The 16,116-nt window shown below is 37.8% G+C and overlaps 3 protein-coding genes across 3 annotated transcripts; 1 reads left to right on the top strand and 2 right to left on the bottom strand.

Moving 5' to 3' along the window:
- Positions 1 to 347: 347 nt before the first annotated feature.
- Positions 348 to 2,059, bottom strand: LOC144474870 (uncharacterized). Its single transcript, XM_078190227.1, has 5 exons — positions 1,557 to 2,059; positions 1,348 to 1,484; positions 1,110 to 1,251; positions 912 to 1,033; positions 348 to 825 (listed from the first exon to the last, which is right to left on the bottom strand). Exons 1-5 carry the CDS (start codon positions 1,726 to 1,728, stop codon positions 388 to 390), a joined length of 1,011 nt encoding a protein of 336 aa, XP_078046353.1. The 5' UTR covers positions 1,729 to 2,059; the 3' UTR covers positions 348 to 387.
- Positions 2,060 to 2,460: 401 nt separating this feature from the next.
- On the bottom strand, positions 2,461 to 9,873 carry LOC144475134 (interference hedgehog). The gene is made up of 8 exons (XM_078190714.1): positions 9,590 to 9,873; positions 7,543 to 7,623; positions 7,178 to 7,432; positions 6,121 to 7,104; positions 5,207 to 6,049; positions 5,006 to 5,131; positions 4,213 to 4,347; positions 2,461 to 4,136 (listed from the first exon to the last, which is right to left on the bottom strand). The coding sequence occupies exons 1-8, from the start codon at positions 9,750 to 9,752 to the stop codon at positions 4,066 to 4,068; spliced, it is 2,658 nt and encodes an 885-aa protein (XP_078046840.1). The 5' UTR covers positions 9,753 to 9,873; the 3' UTR covers positions 2,461 to 4,065.
- Positions 9,874 to 11,912: 2,039 nt separating this feature from the next.
- On the top strand, positions 11,913 to 16,089 carry Dis3 (exosome complex exonuclease RRP44-like protein Dis3). The gene is made up of 14 exons (XM_078189836.1): positions 11,913 to 12,100; positions 12,197 to 12,370; positions 12,455 to 12,612; positions 12,699 to 12,886; positions 12,969 to 13,195; positions 13,273 to 13,551; positions 13,642 to 13,926; positions 14,003 to 14,240; positions 14,318 to 14,576; positions 14,647 to 14,890; positions 14,972 to 15,192; positions 15,256 to 15,424; positions 15,496 to 15,774; positions 15,849 to 16,089. The coding sequence occupies exons 1-14, from the start codon at positions 12,047 to 12,049 to the stop codon at positions 16,014 to 16,016; spliced, it is 2,943 nt and encodes a 980-aa protein (XP_078045962.1). The 5' UTR covers positions 11,913 to 12,046; the 3' UTR covers positions 16,017 to 16,089.
- The last annotated feature ends 27 nt before the right edge of the window (positions 16,090 to 16,116 follow it).

The following is a 16,116-nucleotide window of genomic DNA, read 5'->3' as shown; positions in this document are numbered from 1 at the left end:
TCGTAGCTGATGGCTGACTGAACTCGAGATTTGAACTTGACCACTCCGCGGTGACCACCTATACTCGAGTTCCTGTCTAAAAGGAGGGGATCGATTGCATTGAAATCAGTTCTCCCAGAAGGGAAGGTTTACACCTACGATTGACGCAAAACTTGTAATTACGATACCACGCAAACAGCTAAGATTCATGTGATTCCATGACCACATTACTTGGTTTCCGCTAGTGACCATGGAAATTTAAGACACTATAAATTTCATTGCACGCGCTGCTGCAACCGATAAAAAAAATAGTAGACGGTTATTATTCTAACAGGTAGAAGAATTAAAGGATCTCCATCTTTTCCTGAAATTTTTATTTTAGAAAAGTATTTTCCCTTAAGATCTGTTTTACAGGACTTCATAGAAAGTAATATCAGAATACTCAGTTGGATCTAGTACTAGAGATCCGAATACCTGTGGGTCTTGTGCGTTTTTGTCTAACTCAAACGGTTTTAACCACTTCTTTACTGATATTCCTGTCTTTAAAGTCTTGAAAGTTGTTTCAATAGATGGTCTAGTGACGAGAATAGTTCCCTTTTGAATATTAGCTTTTAAGAATTTCCAAATCTCTGTATGCACAGAATCTGGAACATAGAATTCAAATGGATTGTTCATGATAATGACATTGCTACCTTGTACAATCTCTGGACACTCTTCAATCCTTTTATTTACAATTTCTATGCGGTCATTCATTTTATACTTTTGTATGATGTCAGACTGCAATGTACAAAGATCTTTATTCATCTCAACACCAATGATCTTTTGTGCTGATGAAAATATATGTGCCTGAAAATGCATTTTAATTTCCAAGTTAATTACATAAATTTGTCACTACTAAAATGATAGCATTAAAACAATATAATTTAATTTACTCCATAGAGAACAGCACCCAGTCTAGATCCTATATCAAGAACAGTTTTTCCATCCAAAGATGGTAAAATGTTACAGAATACATAGACCATTGTAGACACTGACATGGAATGTGATATGATATCTAAAACAAAATTCTTATACTATTCTCATAAAGTGAAGACATTATTAATATGAAAATTTAATTAGTGGTCTCCTACTGTATGTTTTCACATTTGTAGATCCACATTTTCCACAATATAGATTTTCCAGTTTCCCTTCTTGAATGAGTTCGTCAACCTCATTATTGTCATAAAGAAAAGCATCAATATGCTTTGTTGATATAGCATCACAATCCGCGTTCTAAAGATTTATTGAACCAATAACATTTGCTCTATCTGATAACACTTCACAAGTCTATCGTGCAATTGTAATTTTGTATAACATCAGGCAACAGACCTCTCCAACTGTTGGTGCTACAATGTTTTCTGATGGCAATATGCTATTAAACGGTACTCTATCTCTGATATCAATAACAATTTGTTTGATATTTCTCAGACGTTCTTCTTGCACATCACTGCCATTAGAATAACCATCTAGAAAATACATTCTCCTTAATATCATTTATTTTATACTTCACGTATTTATGAATATGAAATATGGTATACCTATAAACTTTTGTGACAGTGATCGCATTCTTATATCTTCGGGCCTCCAGTTATCAGCGATAAATGACAAAAAGATTTGTTGATCGGTTTCATTTAAGGAACATATGGTGTCCGTGAATACTTTTATTGCTTCTTTCACAGACATCCCATCGTCCTTAACAGTCGCAGCCATTTTTCAATGATACTTTATTATAATATGTAGCTATACACGTGCTTGAGCGGTCAAAACAATTAATCGAAATGTGTGACCCCTACTACGCTGTCACGACAAATAAGCTGTACTTAAATGTACCCTGTTCAGCGTGCATATAACACGCAAAATTGCGATCAAATATTTTGTTTACATTTCATAAATCCCGAAGAAATACCATACATTAACGATTGCCGATTAAAGTATTTTCAATTGAAGTTTAATTTGTTTACGTATAATGGCAGCAACTACAACGGTATGTGATGCCATCAACGGGAAAACGTCGAAGTTTTAGGACAGATCGTAAACTGAGGAAAGACAGATATCTCGCATTATGCGATTTGTTACTTACACTAATGGAATCTACTTTTGCAAACATTCTTTACTCTCTAAGCTGGCTCGTATACCCCCACCATTTACTACGTATCTAATCGACAGTGGATCCTGTCTCAGCAGTGAATCATCAGCCAATCAGAGCAAAGAAAATTTCTATATCGACCCTCGCTAACGAATCAAGCTCTAGCTTAGTGCAAGAGTAGGATCTATTACTGTAATATTAGAGAAGTAGACAACTTAAAATCATCGATTAGACCCAGAAGTGAATTATGCTGTATTTCTTGTTGCATACTCTGGAGTACTGACGATACTAAAATTGGCGGTAAACTTAATCTTAATTTAAAAATTAAGTGAACTGTCGACGAGATTAACGGATTTTCATGATATGTTTATTAAAAAATGTTAAGTACATAAAATGTTGATATACATACATACGTGTATATAAATAATCAATCTTAACATTATTTCGTAGAGGCAAGAAGTAAGGCACGTATGCTTCTGCATAATATCTGAACCATCCTAATATATACAAAATTGTTTCTTCCTCTCGTTCACAAAGTGCTATCTTATCTTGGCAGCATGGATCATTATATATATAATTAATTTTAAAAAGTATAAAAGTTTTAAATAATTAACTTTAAGTTAAAAATACACATAGATGTATATATGTGTATGTATAAATATTCTTGATATAAGTATATATAAAGAAGTAGCATCATAAAATTTTACAAATACTTATTTACAAAACTTAGTTGTTTTTTCGTTGTCTGATATCGAAATTTCAACAGGTCGTAAAACCTTGAGCAGTTTTACGAATTTTTAGTCACAAGAATCATCGTAAAGCTTGATTACCGTCAGGAATAAAACAACGATCACTAAAAAATTATTGCATCTAACTCGAAGCTAGTAGAAATACTGCTATTATAAGTTATTCGTAGCATTACGTAACAAATACTGTTAGTAACGTATGTACTAGGAATTCGTGTCAGATTCTTTCTAATGTAAAGTATATAGTAGTTTGATCAAGGTAATGCTGCCGATTTCGCTGCTAACGATACGACGAACATTGAATACAAGCGGTGTGAAGTCAGCGATTGAAAAGAGCAACCAAAAGTTTCGATACCATTGAGAACTATCAAAAATAGTGGACGTACAATATAAAATACATAGCACAGCTACCTTTTCTTTTTCTTATCAGGCACAATTTCATTCGCGTCTAAACTCGACCTAACTATCAATAAATCGCGTATTTACAAAACCGTGAACGCTAGTTAATTTAAATTAGGAAACAAAGATAACTTTAAAAGCTGCCTGGTGTAAAATTAATATAAAACCTATACGAATGCGATGAGTGAGAGAAACACTTCCCTCGCTAAAAAGAAAAAAGTAAAAGAATTGATTCAGTTCTGAGCTCGCGCGATTCTAGGAGCTATCTATGCGCGCATAAGCTGACTTACACATAAATTCCTTGATTAATTGTCGACCATAAAGTGCGTAATGAACAGCAACATCGAACAGGAAGAAAATTTCGTCGAACAGGTACATTAATAATTTTAAGATACGCACTTCATGGTTGAACGCTGATTCCCTTATACTACTTTGAGCTTAACTAAAAGGCATCATGCGCAAAGGAAATACGTAGAACTTGAATCAAAATAAAACTACTGGACGAACACTTGTCCGGTAATTAAATCCAAGTATGTGAGCATACCTATTACGACACCCTGTACATGTCTTACGGTTTGTTCACTGAACTTGATGACACCTAAGATCTACAAGTTTAAAAGTCTCACTAAAAGAAGCATCGCTGTCGCTTTCTTCAATGCGTTAAAATGAAGAATATTATATTCTACGTTAAAATTGGAAAATAAATCCTGGCACGATAACTGGTTTCACAGAGGTTGTTCGATAGGCAGTGATCCCTGGAGCAGAGCGGGCTCAGTATACGATGTGTTCACGTCAGTTCCAGCTGTGTCACTGTTGTTATGGTTGTTGCTGTTGTTGTTTTGCCCGTTTAGAAACGAGGCCATTTCCATCGGCGACTGTTGTCCGCTCTGTTTAGAAACATGCGTGTTCGTTCGCTTCTTTCAGATCAGCTCGAAGGGAGCGAGTTTTGTGGGGATAACGTACGTGTGCGGTGCTCGGAAGAAAAACAAAAGAAAAGCGGCTCCAGAGAAGAGTGCAGAGAGCAAGTAGAATTAAAGTAGCAGCACACGCGATCAATGCTAAAGCTAGGAAAGACTAGTCTCCTTAATATCGAATAGTCTGAAAGCAGAAACACGTTAGTCCAATGTAAATACATAGATGCAGTCGCGTGCGGATAGTGCGTAAGAAAAAAAATAAAATAAAATAGAGGTTCGCTTTAAAATAGAACGGGGGGCCGAAGCACCGCAGAGGTGAACGTGCCAAACTTTAAGGCGTACCGTTGGAACACAATGAAGTTCGTTTAACTGCAACACAATATGGATGTATATACTACAATCCTAGAGACTAAAACCAAATACTAAATAAATTTATGACTCGAACTTAACACCATGTATTACACCATGTAAGAAGTTGCAGCGACTCTGAGAACTACATTCATCGTATTTATTTCATCGGATACTTATCAAACTCTGCATTGTGTTCCAACTCCACAGAACACGCACACATACACACAGAACTATACGAATGTTTTCAGTACAAACATCGTAGGCGCACACAGTGGACACGTACGCGACTAAAATTGTGTTTACGTTCGCCTAATGTACTTCTGACTGTGAGAGAAAAGTCGAATGACTTTAGACAACGGAAACTGAATTATATATCTCTTTTAGGCGAAATCAGAGTAACATGTCTCTTTTTCTTTTTCATAAAATCGGCACAGCCTTCAGTCATTCTTTTCCTCTGAGACAGAGCAACAATTATTGATATTGCTACTTACAAATACCGACCTTAGGCTGTATTATATCTTCTGATGTGTCGAGACCAGCGAGCGGGTTTGACGTTATATTTATTTTCGAGTCGGTGACTCCACCGTTCATTACTCTTCCATTTGTAATAGGTTTTCCTGAAGAACAGAATTAGATTTTATAAAGCCTGCATCCTTGTTTCGCTTATTACTAGTATCAGAAATTATGGTCACCTTCGCTCTGCGAAGATTCCCGACTCTGTTTGTGTTTAGTCCTCTTGTACACTACCGCTACTGCAGTTAGACCACCTAGTAGAGTTGATCCGCCAAGGACCCCACCTATTATTGCATACATGTTCGCATTTCTATCGTCCGCAGGCCTTACCCGACTGTCTAACGTCAGATTGCTGCCGTGATCGTTACGATTATCATTCTCATGGTGCTCTACAACTGGCTTCTTCGTCTTCTGTCGAAGAATCTGCGAGAATTCCGACGCAGCGTCCACTGAGAAACTCTGTACCTTGAACTCGTACGTTGTATCGGGTTGCAAATGGGATATAGTTATATTGAAAGAGTCCTTTCCTTCGACAGTAGTCTTTACATAATCCCCAGCAAAAGTCGAAGCTCGATGGTACACATAATAGCCATCAATTTCTGTTGATTTATCCGGATTTTGCCAAATAAGCAACACTTCATGTGGGCTCAAAGCTTCAGTGTTCGTTAACAATGGTATGGGCATTTTGTTGCTCTCGAACCCGCCAACTTTGTTCAAATGAAAGCGAACCGAATTCGGGCTGAGTTTATTATCATTGTTTGAATAAACTGCAGCGATCCTGAACCGGTACGTATGATCAGGTTGCAGTTCAGAGACCTCGAATGATCTCACATGAGTCGGTATCTCTGAGTTTGCGGTATTCCACTTCCCTGGCTTGCCATTTATTTTCGGTCCAAGCTCCCGATACTGAACTTTGAAAAATTGAATCGGTAATCCTGTGTCCGAAGGTACAGACCATCTTACCATCACGGACACATCTGATAGTCTCGTGACATTAGGTTGATTCGGCGGTACCAAAACGGCTAAAAATTCAAAAAACACATTCAGGAACATTGATACGTTTTACTCTTCTAAACTAAATATTGCAAATTACCAGTGCCTTTGCGCTTCCCATCTTTACTTCTCCTTCTACCTCCTCCCCTCGTGTGCTTGTGCCTTGAATTAGGAATCCCATAATCTGGTCGCGATTCAGTCGTACCAATATGTTGTTTCGGGTTGACCCTTAATAAATTGTCGCCAGAATCTGAACCGTAATCGTTGCTCGCAGCACACTGAACTATGCCAGCATGTTTTTTCTCAACTTCCGAGATAACGAGAGTGGTGCCTTTAATCTCTAGATTATCATTTGGCGTCAGAGATTCTCCATTGATCAGCCATTCTACTTTTGGATGTGGTTCTCCGGTTACCGAGCAGGAAAGCTCCAATTCCCCACCTTCGGAGAACGTGGACGCCTTTGGTGGTTTGATGATCTTCGGCGGCTCCATTACTTTCAATATGATTACAGACTTTATATGTCCACTTTTACTGCTCCACATACAGTCGTACTCTCCTCTATCTGTCGGTTGCACGTTCATTATCGTTAAACCCATGACAGTTTTTACTGAGTTCATTGGCAATGGACTACTCAATCTACTCCACGTAACAGAAGGCACCGGGTAACCGGCACCGAAACACTCCAAAGTGACATTCTTTCCCCGCAGAACCTTGTATTCGGTTTGCGGCTGTTTAATGAAGTACGGCGTTTGGAAAGTAGGATTAGATTGTACGTTTAAAATAGTTTTATGATTGCTGGTGAAAAACTGCCCAGTAATATAATTGCTAGCTGTGCAGTGATAGTTTCCGCTATCCGATGCTTTAGCATTTTCAAGGATCATGGTTTTCCCATTGACATTCGGTATGAGACTGTTGTCTTTGTAGAACTGTACTATAGCTTCTGGTGCTGAGTAAGGGACGGGACATGTTATAGGTATTGTGTTTCCTGCTGCAACGTGTATGACGACGTCGTTCTTGTCGGTGAACTTCTGCAGATTTGCAAGCGTCAATCTTGCTGGATCAGAAGCCAATCCTAAACTGGTGCCTACAACGACAAATAAAAATCAGTTGACGTGCGGAGAAGTTGTGAGAGTAAGAAAAATGAGGCCCGGACTTGCCATAGAAAGCTATGCACCGGTAGTCCCCGGCTTTTGATTCGTCATCGAAGTTCACTACATGTCTGGACGTTTTACCACCATAACTAGGTGTGTGAGGAACTGGAACCCATTTGTCTGAGTTCAACCGTCTATGACGCCAAGCAAAACGTTCTGCAGGAAGGTTTAGATTGCACTCAAAGTTCACTTCGTCGCCCAATGGTGCATCCAGAGGTTGAGGATGCCGAGTAAAGGACATGCCCGAATCTTGCCTTTGTTCTGTAAAAAAAGGATCATCGATGAATAATCCGTTTAAATCAAAAGCATTCCGTCTTATCCTTGGTCAAGACACCATTAAAAGCATAAAAAAAATTTATGAAAACACTCACCGTGTGCATAACTGACCAGAATGTGAAACAAAATTACAATGACGCCACACAGGGATGGCATAGTCTGCATCTTGACACATTCTGGAATGAAGGAAGAGATTAGTTCGTTACGCGTTACTCGGTTGATTTGTCTCGTTCGCTTTCCCGACCTCGTTGCCCGGGGGTGGGACGGAAATTCGCGGAGACTAGAGCCACCAGCAAGAGTCCACTAAAATTAATGCTTGGCAAGCATGTTTAAGTTTAGAACGGCAGAGAGTTCACGTGGAAATAGAACGCATTCTCGTTCTAGTTTTCACGATATCGTGGCTCGGCGACTTCGAGGCGCGAAAACGTCACCATATTTAATGGAACCACGCATATCACGCCCTGGTGAAACGGGTAATTTACGCTGGCCCAACTTGTCTTCACGTTTTCAAAATTCCCGCGTGCGCAAATCGCCCTGTCGATTGGAGTAGTCATACAATTTATAACGTGTTGTAGACATTTTCTATATATTAATGGATACATATTACATATATTACAATACAATATTATCTTCATTTTAACAATTGTATGTCATCCAAATATTTTTTCAGTTTGTTTATAATATATTTATTTTTGATTATAAATCCGTAAATTCCATCCAGTTATGTACTCTCAAGTGGCTCTTTGGGCATAATATTGAGTTTGTATTTAGCGCGCAAAGAAAGATGGAGGGAGAAGGGGGCTACCGATGCGACCTCAGTAGGAAATACCTGTAACTGAATTGTTTTCATACTTTAACGGTTTTTAGAAAACGACGCTAATTTCGTTTTAAAATATACTGGTTATTTAAACGTTTAACGCCAATGTAAGGCATAATGTTTTTTTTTTAAATCTAGTGGACATCTATATCATAACTCGTCGTTAAGCAATACGCTTGTAAAGATCTTGGAAATATAATTGTAGCAGCTATAAGACAAAATTGGAAATACATCGGGGAACAAAGAAAGTAAGACCACTGCGAAAAAGTCAGGGTGGGGATCAAGATGCCACAATAACAATACGAAAAATAACCATATACGGCAACAAAAATCGTTGATCATTGCGCGCACCGCACCGCTTTCCACCCACGTGTCGACGCCTGACCATCGTAAGTGACGATCAGAAAACCGTACCGACGTGTCCGAGTCCGATGGAAATTATTTGTTGGCTAACACACGCGCCTTACGTAGGCAGATCCATTCACGGTATTACATCGTGATGTTCGCCCACGCGGCACTCTGCCACACGGAATTAACGCAAACGCATTCTCTTTTCTCTAAGAAACATTGCCTCCACTACTAAGAACTCTCTTTGATCGGGCACAAAATTATATTTAACATTTCACTTATTATTTCCTCGAAGGAACTTGCTTTCTGTAGCTGGGGTACAATCAAGTTTTTACTTGATCTCATTTCATAACAGAAATTTCCTGTCGAAAGTACTTCGAGGAATTATTGAATATTTTTCATGAAAAATATTTGTGACTCGAAGAGTTTTTCGGGCTGGTTAAGAATTTCATTAGGACAAGATGACGAGTCTGTTACGACAAAAAAAGAAATTCGTCCGAGAAGATTCGTCATTGTCGTCGTGAAGCGAAGGGGCATTTTTCATCGGAGACGAAATCCATGGGGGGAGGGGGAGTACAAAAAGCACACGTTTGGCCCGTTCGCAAGGCAGTTTAACGTGTTTTATGTACGGGAGGACTCTTAACTTCTGGTTAAATGGTAGCATAAATGCCGCTGGTATGTAACAGGTGAGAAGGGCCCCAAAGAGGCTGGTTTCCGACGTTGCCTCTCATAAAAATAAAGAACTCGAATTCCAAAGCAGTGGTTGTCAACCCCCCGCCGCACCCCGCGCCCTCTCGAACGATGCCTCGGCACACCTAACCTTACGAACGAACCAATGCCACCCGGGTTACGCACACACGCTTGTCTTGATTGTAACAGCTGAACGAAAGAGAATTAGAGTTGTTCCATTCGCGACCGTTGTTTAACTAGAGTCTCTCGAATTCCTAAATCATTTCAGGACATGTCGATGAACCTACTGTTCGCTGAGCCAGGATCGAGAACCTGGTTACCGATTTCGTGACCTGACCGTGTCGTTACCAACCGAAATGCGGAAAGATCTGGACGATCGAGGGAACAGTAACGGTGTGCTAAATCTCGAACAATCTCTGCTTTTATGATACCACACGATACAATCCACATGGCTAACTACTTTTCGTACTGCCAAGATTCCGAAATAAATCTTAATTATATCCGTCGTTATACAATGGACTCAAATTATACTACAATCTACAAAATGAATTCAACAGCGGTGGATAAAATCTCTTTCACGTTCGTATATGTTTGAAAAGAATATTCGAACATATATTTATTTTTTCAAATAAATCAGATTGCAAATGTTTATTTACGATAAACGTATCAAGATAATTTAACACCGTGCTTGTGTAATTTCTTTCAATTTCAAGGTGATTAGATGTTCGGATCTTTGGTTCTCAATCTCACGGACCTTCCTGGAGACGCATTATACTGCAGGAATTAAATTGACATTAATTTCGTGCACGGGTAAAGTGTAGTGTTCCGTTACACGTGACAAACAGGAACCAGGAAGATCGGGTTCCCATTGATCGTGCAGGTCCAAGAGAAGTGGACCCTTCCTCTCAGCCGATCGCTGATTAATCACGTGAACGGTTTTCGTTGGTTTTGTATCGTTGCGTTCGATACGAACCCAACTGCGACTAACTCAATTTTCTTCCTCGGTATGCACAGGGCGACCGCTTAGGCAAAACGAGCGAAGAATATTTAGCCGTATATGTGTCATACACTATTTTAATCTGCTTCCCCATAGCTGCCACTTATGTTACTGCCATCACCATTCCATTTCAGAGAAACCATAACTGTAATTACTATTGTTTCTTTTGTTTTTAATATTTATTTCTCGATGCCTGTTATTCCCACGGCACCATCGCCGCCTGTATGCGGTCGCACATGAATAACAATCGCTCGAGCTCTAGTAGTCGGAAAGATGACAGCTCGAACCGTTGACGCGTTTATCAAAGTTTAATCAAAAAGCATGTAACATGCATACCATACGTCGGAACGCAGGCGCATTGAGCAGCGCGGTATTATCCGAACGACGATTTCGTCGATTGTTCGGATTTGAAAGATCCAGTAAAATTTCTCGCGGGAGATTTCCCAATGCACGACCGATACACCGGTCGCTCAAATTTTAACGAAAATACCAGTGGCTCACCCCTTCCGGCAGGTGATCTTACACCGCGACACCATAAGCAAATCTTTCCGCCGATAAGCACTCCCGTCGGACGCACAGTTCTGTTCCCGATTACGATTTCGAATGTGTTATTTTACAAAACGCAAAATTGATATAGGAAACGACAGAAATCGGAGATACTGATTTAGAATAATGTGTTGTGTCAGGAACACACTTACCCTTTTGCCTTCGATCCGCCTGTACGATCCTTCCGTTCCAGATCTTTTGGGATACCCGTGAACTCGTTACTGATGCTCCTTTCGGAGATGAACGAGCAGTTCCTGCAATCTTCTTTCGGTGAATCACTCCATTTTTCTTTCCGCCGATCGTCGGAAGGTTCGATCGATTCGATTTCCTATAGAACACGACGCTTGGCGTCTACCAGCGTACAAGACCAGCACACTGGAATGTAGACCGACAGGTTTTGAACCGCGATAAAGTATGCAGTTGTTCGCCCCACTCCTGCTGCCGGAAAGTCACTAGCGAAGGCGGAGGTCCCTATACTGGCTTTTATGATCTATGTTTATAGTGTGTATGATATACGACAGTATGCACATACCTTATTATATTTGGTCTAAGCGATATACATATACGGTTTATAGATTTTGTACCTTTTGAAACAATAAAAGTACTGTTCACTTTTTTAAAATAAAGATAGACACAATATTCGCATATATCTATTAAAAAAGATTTATTTTACCATTCGTTGTATTCACAGAGTCCTATCCAAGAATTTGAATTTTAAATATGAAAAACTTTCTTTCAAAATTATATTTTAAGAGTATTAAATTATATTTTATATTTTAAGCATTCTTTCCAACTTGTTTTATTACGTCTAAAATGTCTGGATATTTTGTTAATACAGACTCAAATTTCCCTCTCTTATTATTAGTTCGTCTCCCAAACACGAGTGGTGTTACAAATTGGTTTATGGAGTGGATGAGAACTTGTTAATCTATAAAATATAGTATTGATTTGAATAACCCGCTCTTCCCTGCTTTACTTTCTCATTTTTAACATTGGTGGCGTTGTAGTAACAATTATGTACTATACTGAACATATGTATGTATCTACATCAATCTACATCACGGAGATACGATCCACGTGTAGTAGTGTTACACGATTTGTGATAGATATGTTGACATACGAAAAATAATAAACATTTCTTATTCTTTCAAAGAGAATCAGTGTATTATTACTTAAGCTTTTGTTGTGTGATAAAAAAAAGATGTTAACAACGAAAGTTTTCTTCCGCAAAACCAAAAGCGGCAATGTCTTTAAAGTAAGTAACAAACACTAGACAAGTACTTGACGAACTTAAATTAAGCATAAATAATTAAAGAACTCAAATGGATATATTTATTTCTATTTTGTTTAGACTGTTCGTGAACATTATCTTCGTGATGACATTCATTGCGGATTTCTTGCTTGCGATAAATGCTTGCACAGAAACAAAAATATTATTTTAGACGATGATGATTCCAGTGTAAAAAGTACTAAAATCATGCAACCGTATTATCTTTTATTAGATACTAATGTTGTTTTAGATCAGGTGAGTATAGATTATGTAAAATATTGATAACATTTAGAATTAATTTGTAATAATAATCATAACATAATCATTTTTTGGCTATAGATTGACATTTTGGAAGAAGATGTTCTTTGTAATGTTATAATTTTGCAAACGGTATTGGAGGAAGTCAAACATAAAAGTTCCACTGCATTTAAAAAGTTAAAAGCTATTATTAGTGAAACACGCAGAAAATTTTATGTATTTGTTAACGAACACCATAAGTATGTAAGATATATTATATACATAATATATTAACTATAGTCAAAAGTGATTTTCAAAGTCATTATAATTTATTTCTTTTGAGCAGAGAAACATACATTGAACGTCGTCCTGGTGAGAGCATGAATGACAGAAATGACAGAGCAATTCGTGTTGCAACAAAGTGGTACAATACTCACTTAGCTGCTATTAATTGTACTATTAAAACTGTGCTATTAACAGATGATGCAAATAATAGAGAATTGGCAGAGAAAGAGGGAATACCGGTCTTATCGAGTAATATTTCTTCATATTAAATTCATCATTATGAATAGTTTCAAATATCATTCTTATTTATGTATGTTAATTTTTTTTCCAGTGGAGGACTATGTACTGTCATTAGAAAATTCAAGCCTGCTAGCAGATAAATTATGTAAACGCAATTATGGTGTAGAGAATAACAGTAAACCATTTTTTCCATGTCATCTTACTCCAGTTCAACTGCATGATGGTATAAAAAGTGGGAAATTTCTGCAAGGAACATTTACAGTCTCAAGAGAAAATTTTCTTGAAGGATATGTGAAGACAGAAGGGAGAGAAAAATCTGTAGGTACTTGATTGCTGCCTATATTACTTGTGACGTCTAAATACGGATATAAATTATTATATATATTTGTTCTTAGATTCTTATTCAAGGTCGAAGTAATCTGAATAGAGCTGTTGATGGTGACACAGTTGCAATTGAGCTTTTAGCAGAGGAATATTGGTCATCCCCCAGTGATATTATTCTCCAAGATGAAGTAGAGGCAGATGTAGACGATGTTCTAGAAACTGAAAAAGTATTAGACAAATTTGTCAATACCAACAAAATGGAAAAGACACCTACTGGAAAAATTATTGGTATAATTAGAAGAAACTGGAGACAGTATTGTGGGATATTGCAACCATCTAATATCGAAGGGGTAAACAGTTTGAAGTTCTAATAATTAACCCAAAAATTTGGTGTGCATACTATATAGTTGTATCTCATAACCTTATTAATTTTTCACTAGAATGTGAAACACTTGTTCGTCCCAGCTGAACGAAAAATACCGAAAATTCGAATCGAGACTAGGCAGTACGAATTGTTGAGGAAACAGAGAATTATAGTCGCAATTGATTCATGGCCGCGTAACTCTAGATACCCTCTGGGTCATTTCGTTCGTGCTTTAGGCGAAATAGGAAACAAAGTGACTGAGAACGAAGTCATTCTTTTAGAACATGATGTTCCGCATAGTCGATTTTCTGATGCAGTTCTTAGCTCACTTCCTAAAATGCCTTGGTGCATTACTGAAGCTGTATGTATATCAATAAGTCGAGAACTACTTGTCAAAGTAGTTGCACAAACTAAACACATTATTTAACAATACTCAGGACATGGTACAAAGGGAAGACCTCAGGTATTTAGATATATGCTCGGTCGATCCTCCAGGATGTACGGATATTGACGATGCGCTCCATTGTAAACCATTAGCGAATGGTAATTTTGAAGTTGGTGTACATATCGCTGATGTAACACACTTTCTTAGACCTGGTACAGCTTTGGACAAAGAAGCTGCTCTGCGAAGTACGACTGTGTATTTGGTTGATACGAGGATTCATATGCTTCCAGGTGATTACTAGACGAATTTATTTACAGCTTATAAAAATGGTGTTTCAATAAGATAACAGACGAAATATGGTTTACAGAACTGCTTAGTTCAAATTTGTGTTCCCTGAGAGGAGACGAAGACAGGTTTGCATTCTCTTGCATATGGGAAATGGACAAAGATGCAAATATAGTTAACACCAGATATTGCAAATCTGTAATTCGTTCACGATCAGCCATGACTTACGACCAGGCACAATTGAAAATAGACGACCTTGCTCAGCAAGACGTAATTGCACAGTCACTGAGGAATCTCAACAATCTGGCGAAGAAGTTAAAACTGAGACGTTTAGAAAAGGGGTACATATATTGTGAACCACTCTTTAAGGTATATAAATTATATACTAATAGCTGAATTTTTGTTGTGTAGTGCATTGGTACTAGCTTCACCAGAAATTCGTTTCCAAATTGACGACGAAACTCACGATCCTATTGACGTGGAAGCAAAGAAATTAAAAGAAACAAATTCCATGATTGAAGAGTTCATGTTACTTGCAAACATCGCGGTTGCTACAAGAATACTTGCAGAATTTCCGGAATGCGCCTTGTTGAGAAGACATCCAGAACCACCGCTTGCTAATTTCGAGCCTCTAATAAAAGCTGGAAAAAATCAGGTATAAAAACTTCATTAGAATAATAATAGATTATAAGCATTACGTATATGACATAAATATTAATGTATCCTGTTCCAATAGGGCTTCACTATAAACGTTAACAGCGGAAAGGAACTGGCAGAATCATTAGATCAATGTCATATAGAAGGCAATCCATATTTTAATACTATGTTAAGAATATTAGCAACTCGTTGCATGATGCAGGCTGTATACTTCATTAGTGGCATGCACCAACCGAGCGAATATTTTCATTATGGTTTAGCGTGCCCTATTTATACTCATTTTACGTCGCCCATTCGAAGGTAATAGTATATGATTTCTATCATCAATAGAGTGTAATTAATATGCCATCGTTTAATATGTAGATATGCAGACGTCATAGTTCACCGTTTACTGGCAGTTTGCATAGGAGTTGACGCTACTTATCCCGAATTATTAGAGAAAAAGAAAAATCATGAGCTCTGTCATCATATGAATTATCGAAAACGAATGGCTCAGTATGCTGGTCGTGCATCTGTTGCACTTAACACTCATGTTCGTATTGGAGACAATTTTTAGCCGTGTCATTCAATTCTTGTATTGATAATATTTCTTTTTTTGTGTAGTTGTTCTTCCGAGAGAAAATACAAGACGAGGAGGGATATATACTTTTTGTACGAAAGAACGCATTGCAAGTGCTGATACCGAAATACGGTTTAGAAGGAACATTGTACTTAAAGGACAATAAAGAAGCAAATGTGTCGTTTCAATACAGCGCCGAGGATCATTCTCAAACTTGTGGAAATACTATATTCCGTACATTTGATCCCGTTGTGGTACAAATTTGTTTGGACAGATCTAATGTACAGCATGAAAAATTAATATTCAAACTAGTTCATCCACATGTGAGTATAGACATCACAATAAATGGTAATAAAATGTGCATAAGCAATTGTTGATAAAAATAATGTTGAAATAGATCCCAGGATTTAGCGTGTCCGCAGTGGGTGCACAGATCTCATGTCCCGTGCAACAAGATACGGTAGAAGTAGGTAAGCGAAAGATGGACGAAAATGTGAATGTAGAAGATAATACTGGGGCAATTGGAAATAAAAAGAAGAAAAAGAAGAAGAAGAAGCACATTTAGTATCATTTAGAAATTTCAATTTTCGAAAGGTTTATATTCGAGTGTATTTTGTACATTAAATCTTTGAAATATATATAGCAAAGAATAAATTATTTTATAA

The sequence above is a fragment of the Augochlora pura genome, chromosome 9 (genome assembly GCF_028453695.1).
Source record: "Augochlora pura isolate Apur16 chromosome 9, APUR_v2.2.1, whole genome shotgun sequence".
In the NCBI taxonomy this organism is placed as follows: Eukaryota; Metazoa; Arthropoda; class Insecta; order Hymenoptera; family Halictidae; genus Augochlora; species Augochlora pura.
The sequence above is the reverse complement of the archived record's forward strand: the minus strand, read 5'-3'. Positions and strand labels throughout refer to the sequence as shown.

Excerpts from the sequence above, each read along its gene's own strand:
- LOC144474870 (XM_078190227.1), bottom strand. The coding sequence starts at position 1,728 with ATGGCTGCGACTGTTAAGGACGATGGGATGTCTGTGAAAGAAGCAATA. Across the intron at positions 1,252-1,347 it reads TAGCACCAACAGTTGGAGAG|AACGCGGATTGTGATGCTAT; the intron begins GTCTGTTGCCTG and ends ATAAATCTTTAG. Across the intron at positions 1,034-1,109 it reads TACAAATGTGAAAACATACA|ATATCATATCACATTCCATG; the intron begins GTAGGAGACCAC and ends ATTTTGTTTTAG.
- LOC144475134 (XM_078190714.1), bottom strand. The coding sequence starts at position 9,752 with ATGTGGATTGTATCGTGTGGTATCATAAAAGCAGAGATTGTTCGAGAT. Across the intron at positions 7,624-9,589 it reads CGATCCTGGCTCAGCGAACA|AATGTGTCAAGATGCAGACT; the intron begins GTAGGTTCATCG and ends CCTTCATTCCAG. Across the intron at positions 7,433-7,542 it reads TCTGGTCAGTTATGCACACG|AACAAAGGCAAGATTCGGGC; the intron begins GTGAGTGTTTTC and ends CTTTTTTTACAG.
- Dis3 (XM_078189836.1), top strand. The coding sequence starts at position 12,047 with ATGTTAACAACGAAAGTTTTCTTCCGCAAAACCAAAAGCGGCAATGTC. Across the intron at positions 12,371-12,454 it reads CTAATGTTGTTTTAGATCAG|ATTGACATTTTGGAAGAAGA; the intron begins GTGAGTATAGAT and ends TTTTGGCTATAG. Across the intron at positions 12,613-12,698 it reads TTTGTTAACGAACACCATAA|AGAAACATACATTGAACGTC; the intron begins GTATGTAAGATA and ends TCTTTTGAGCAG.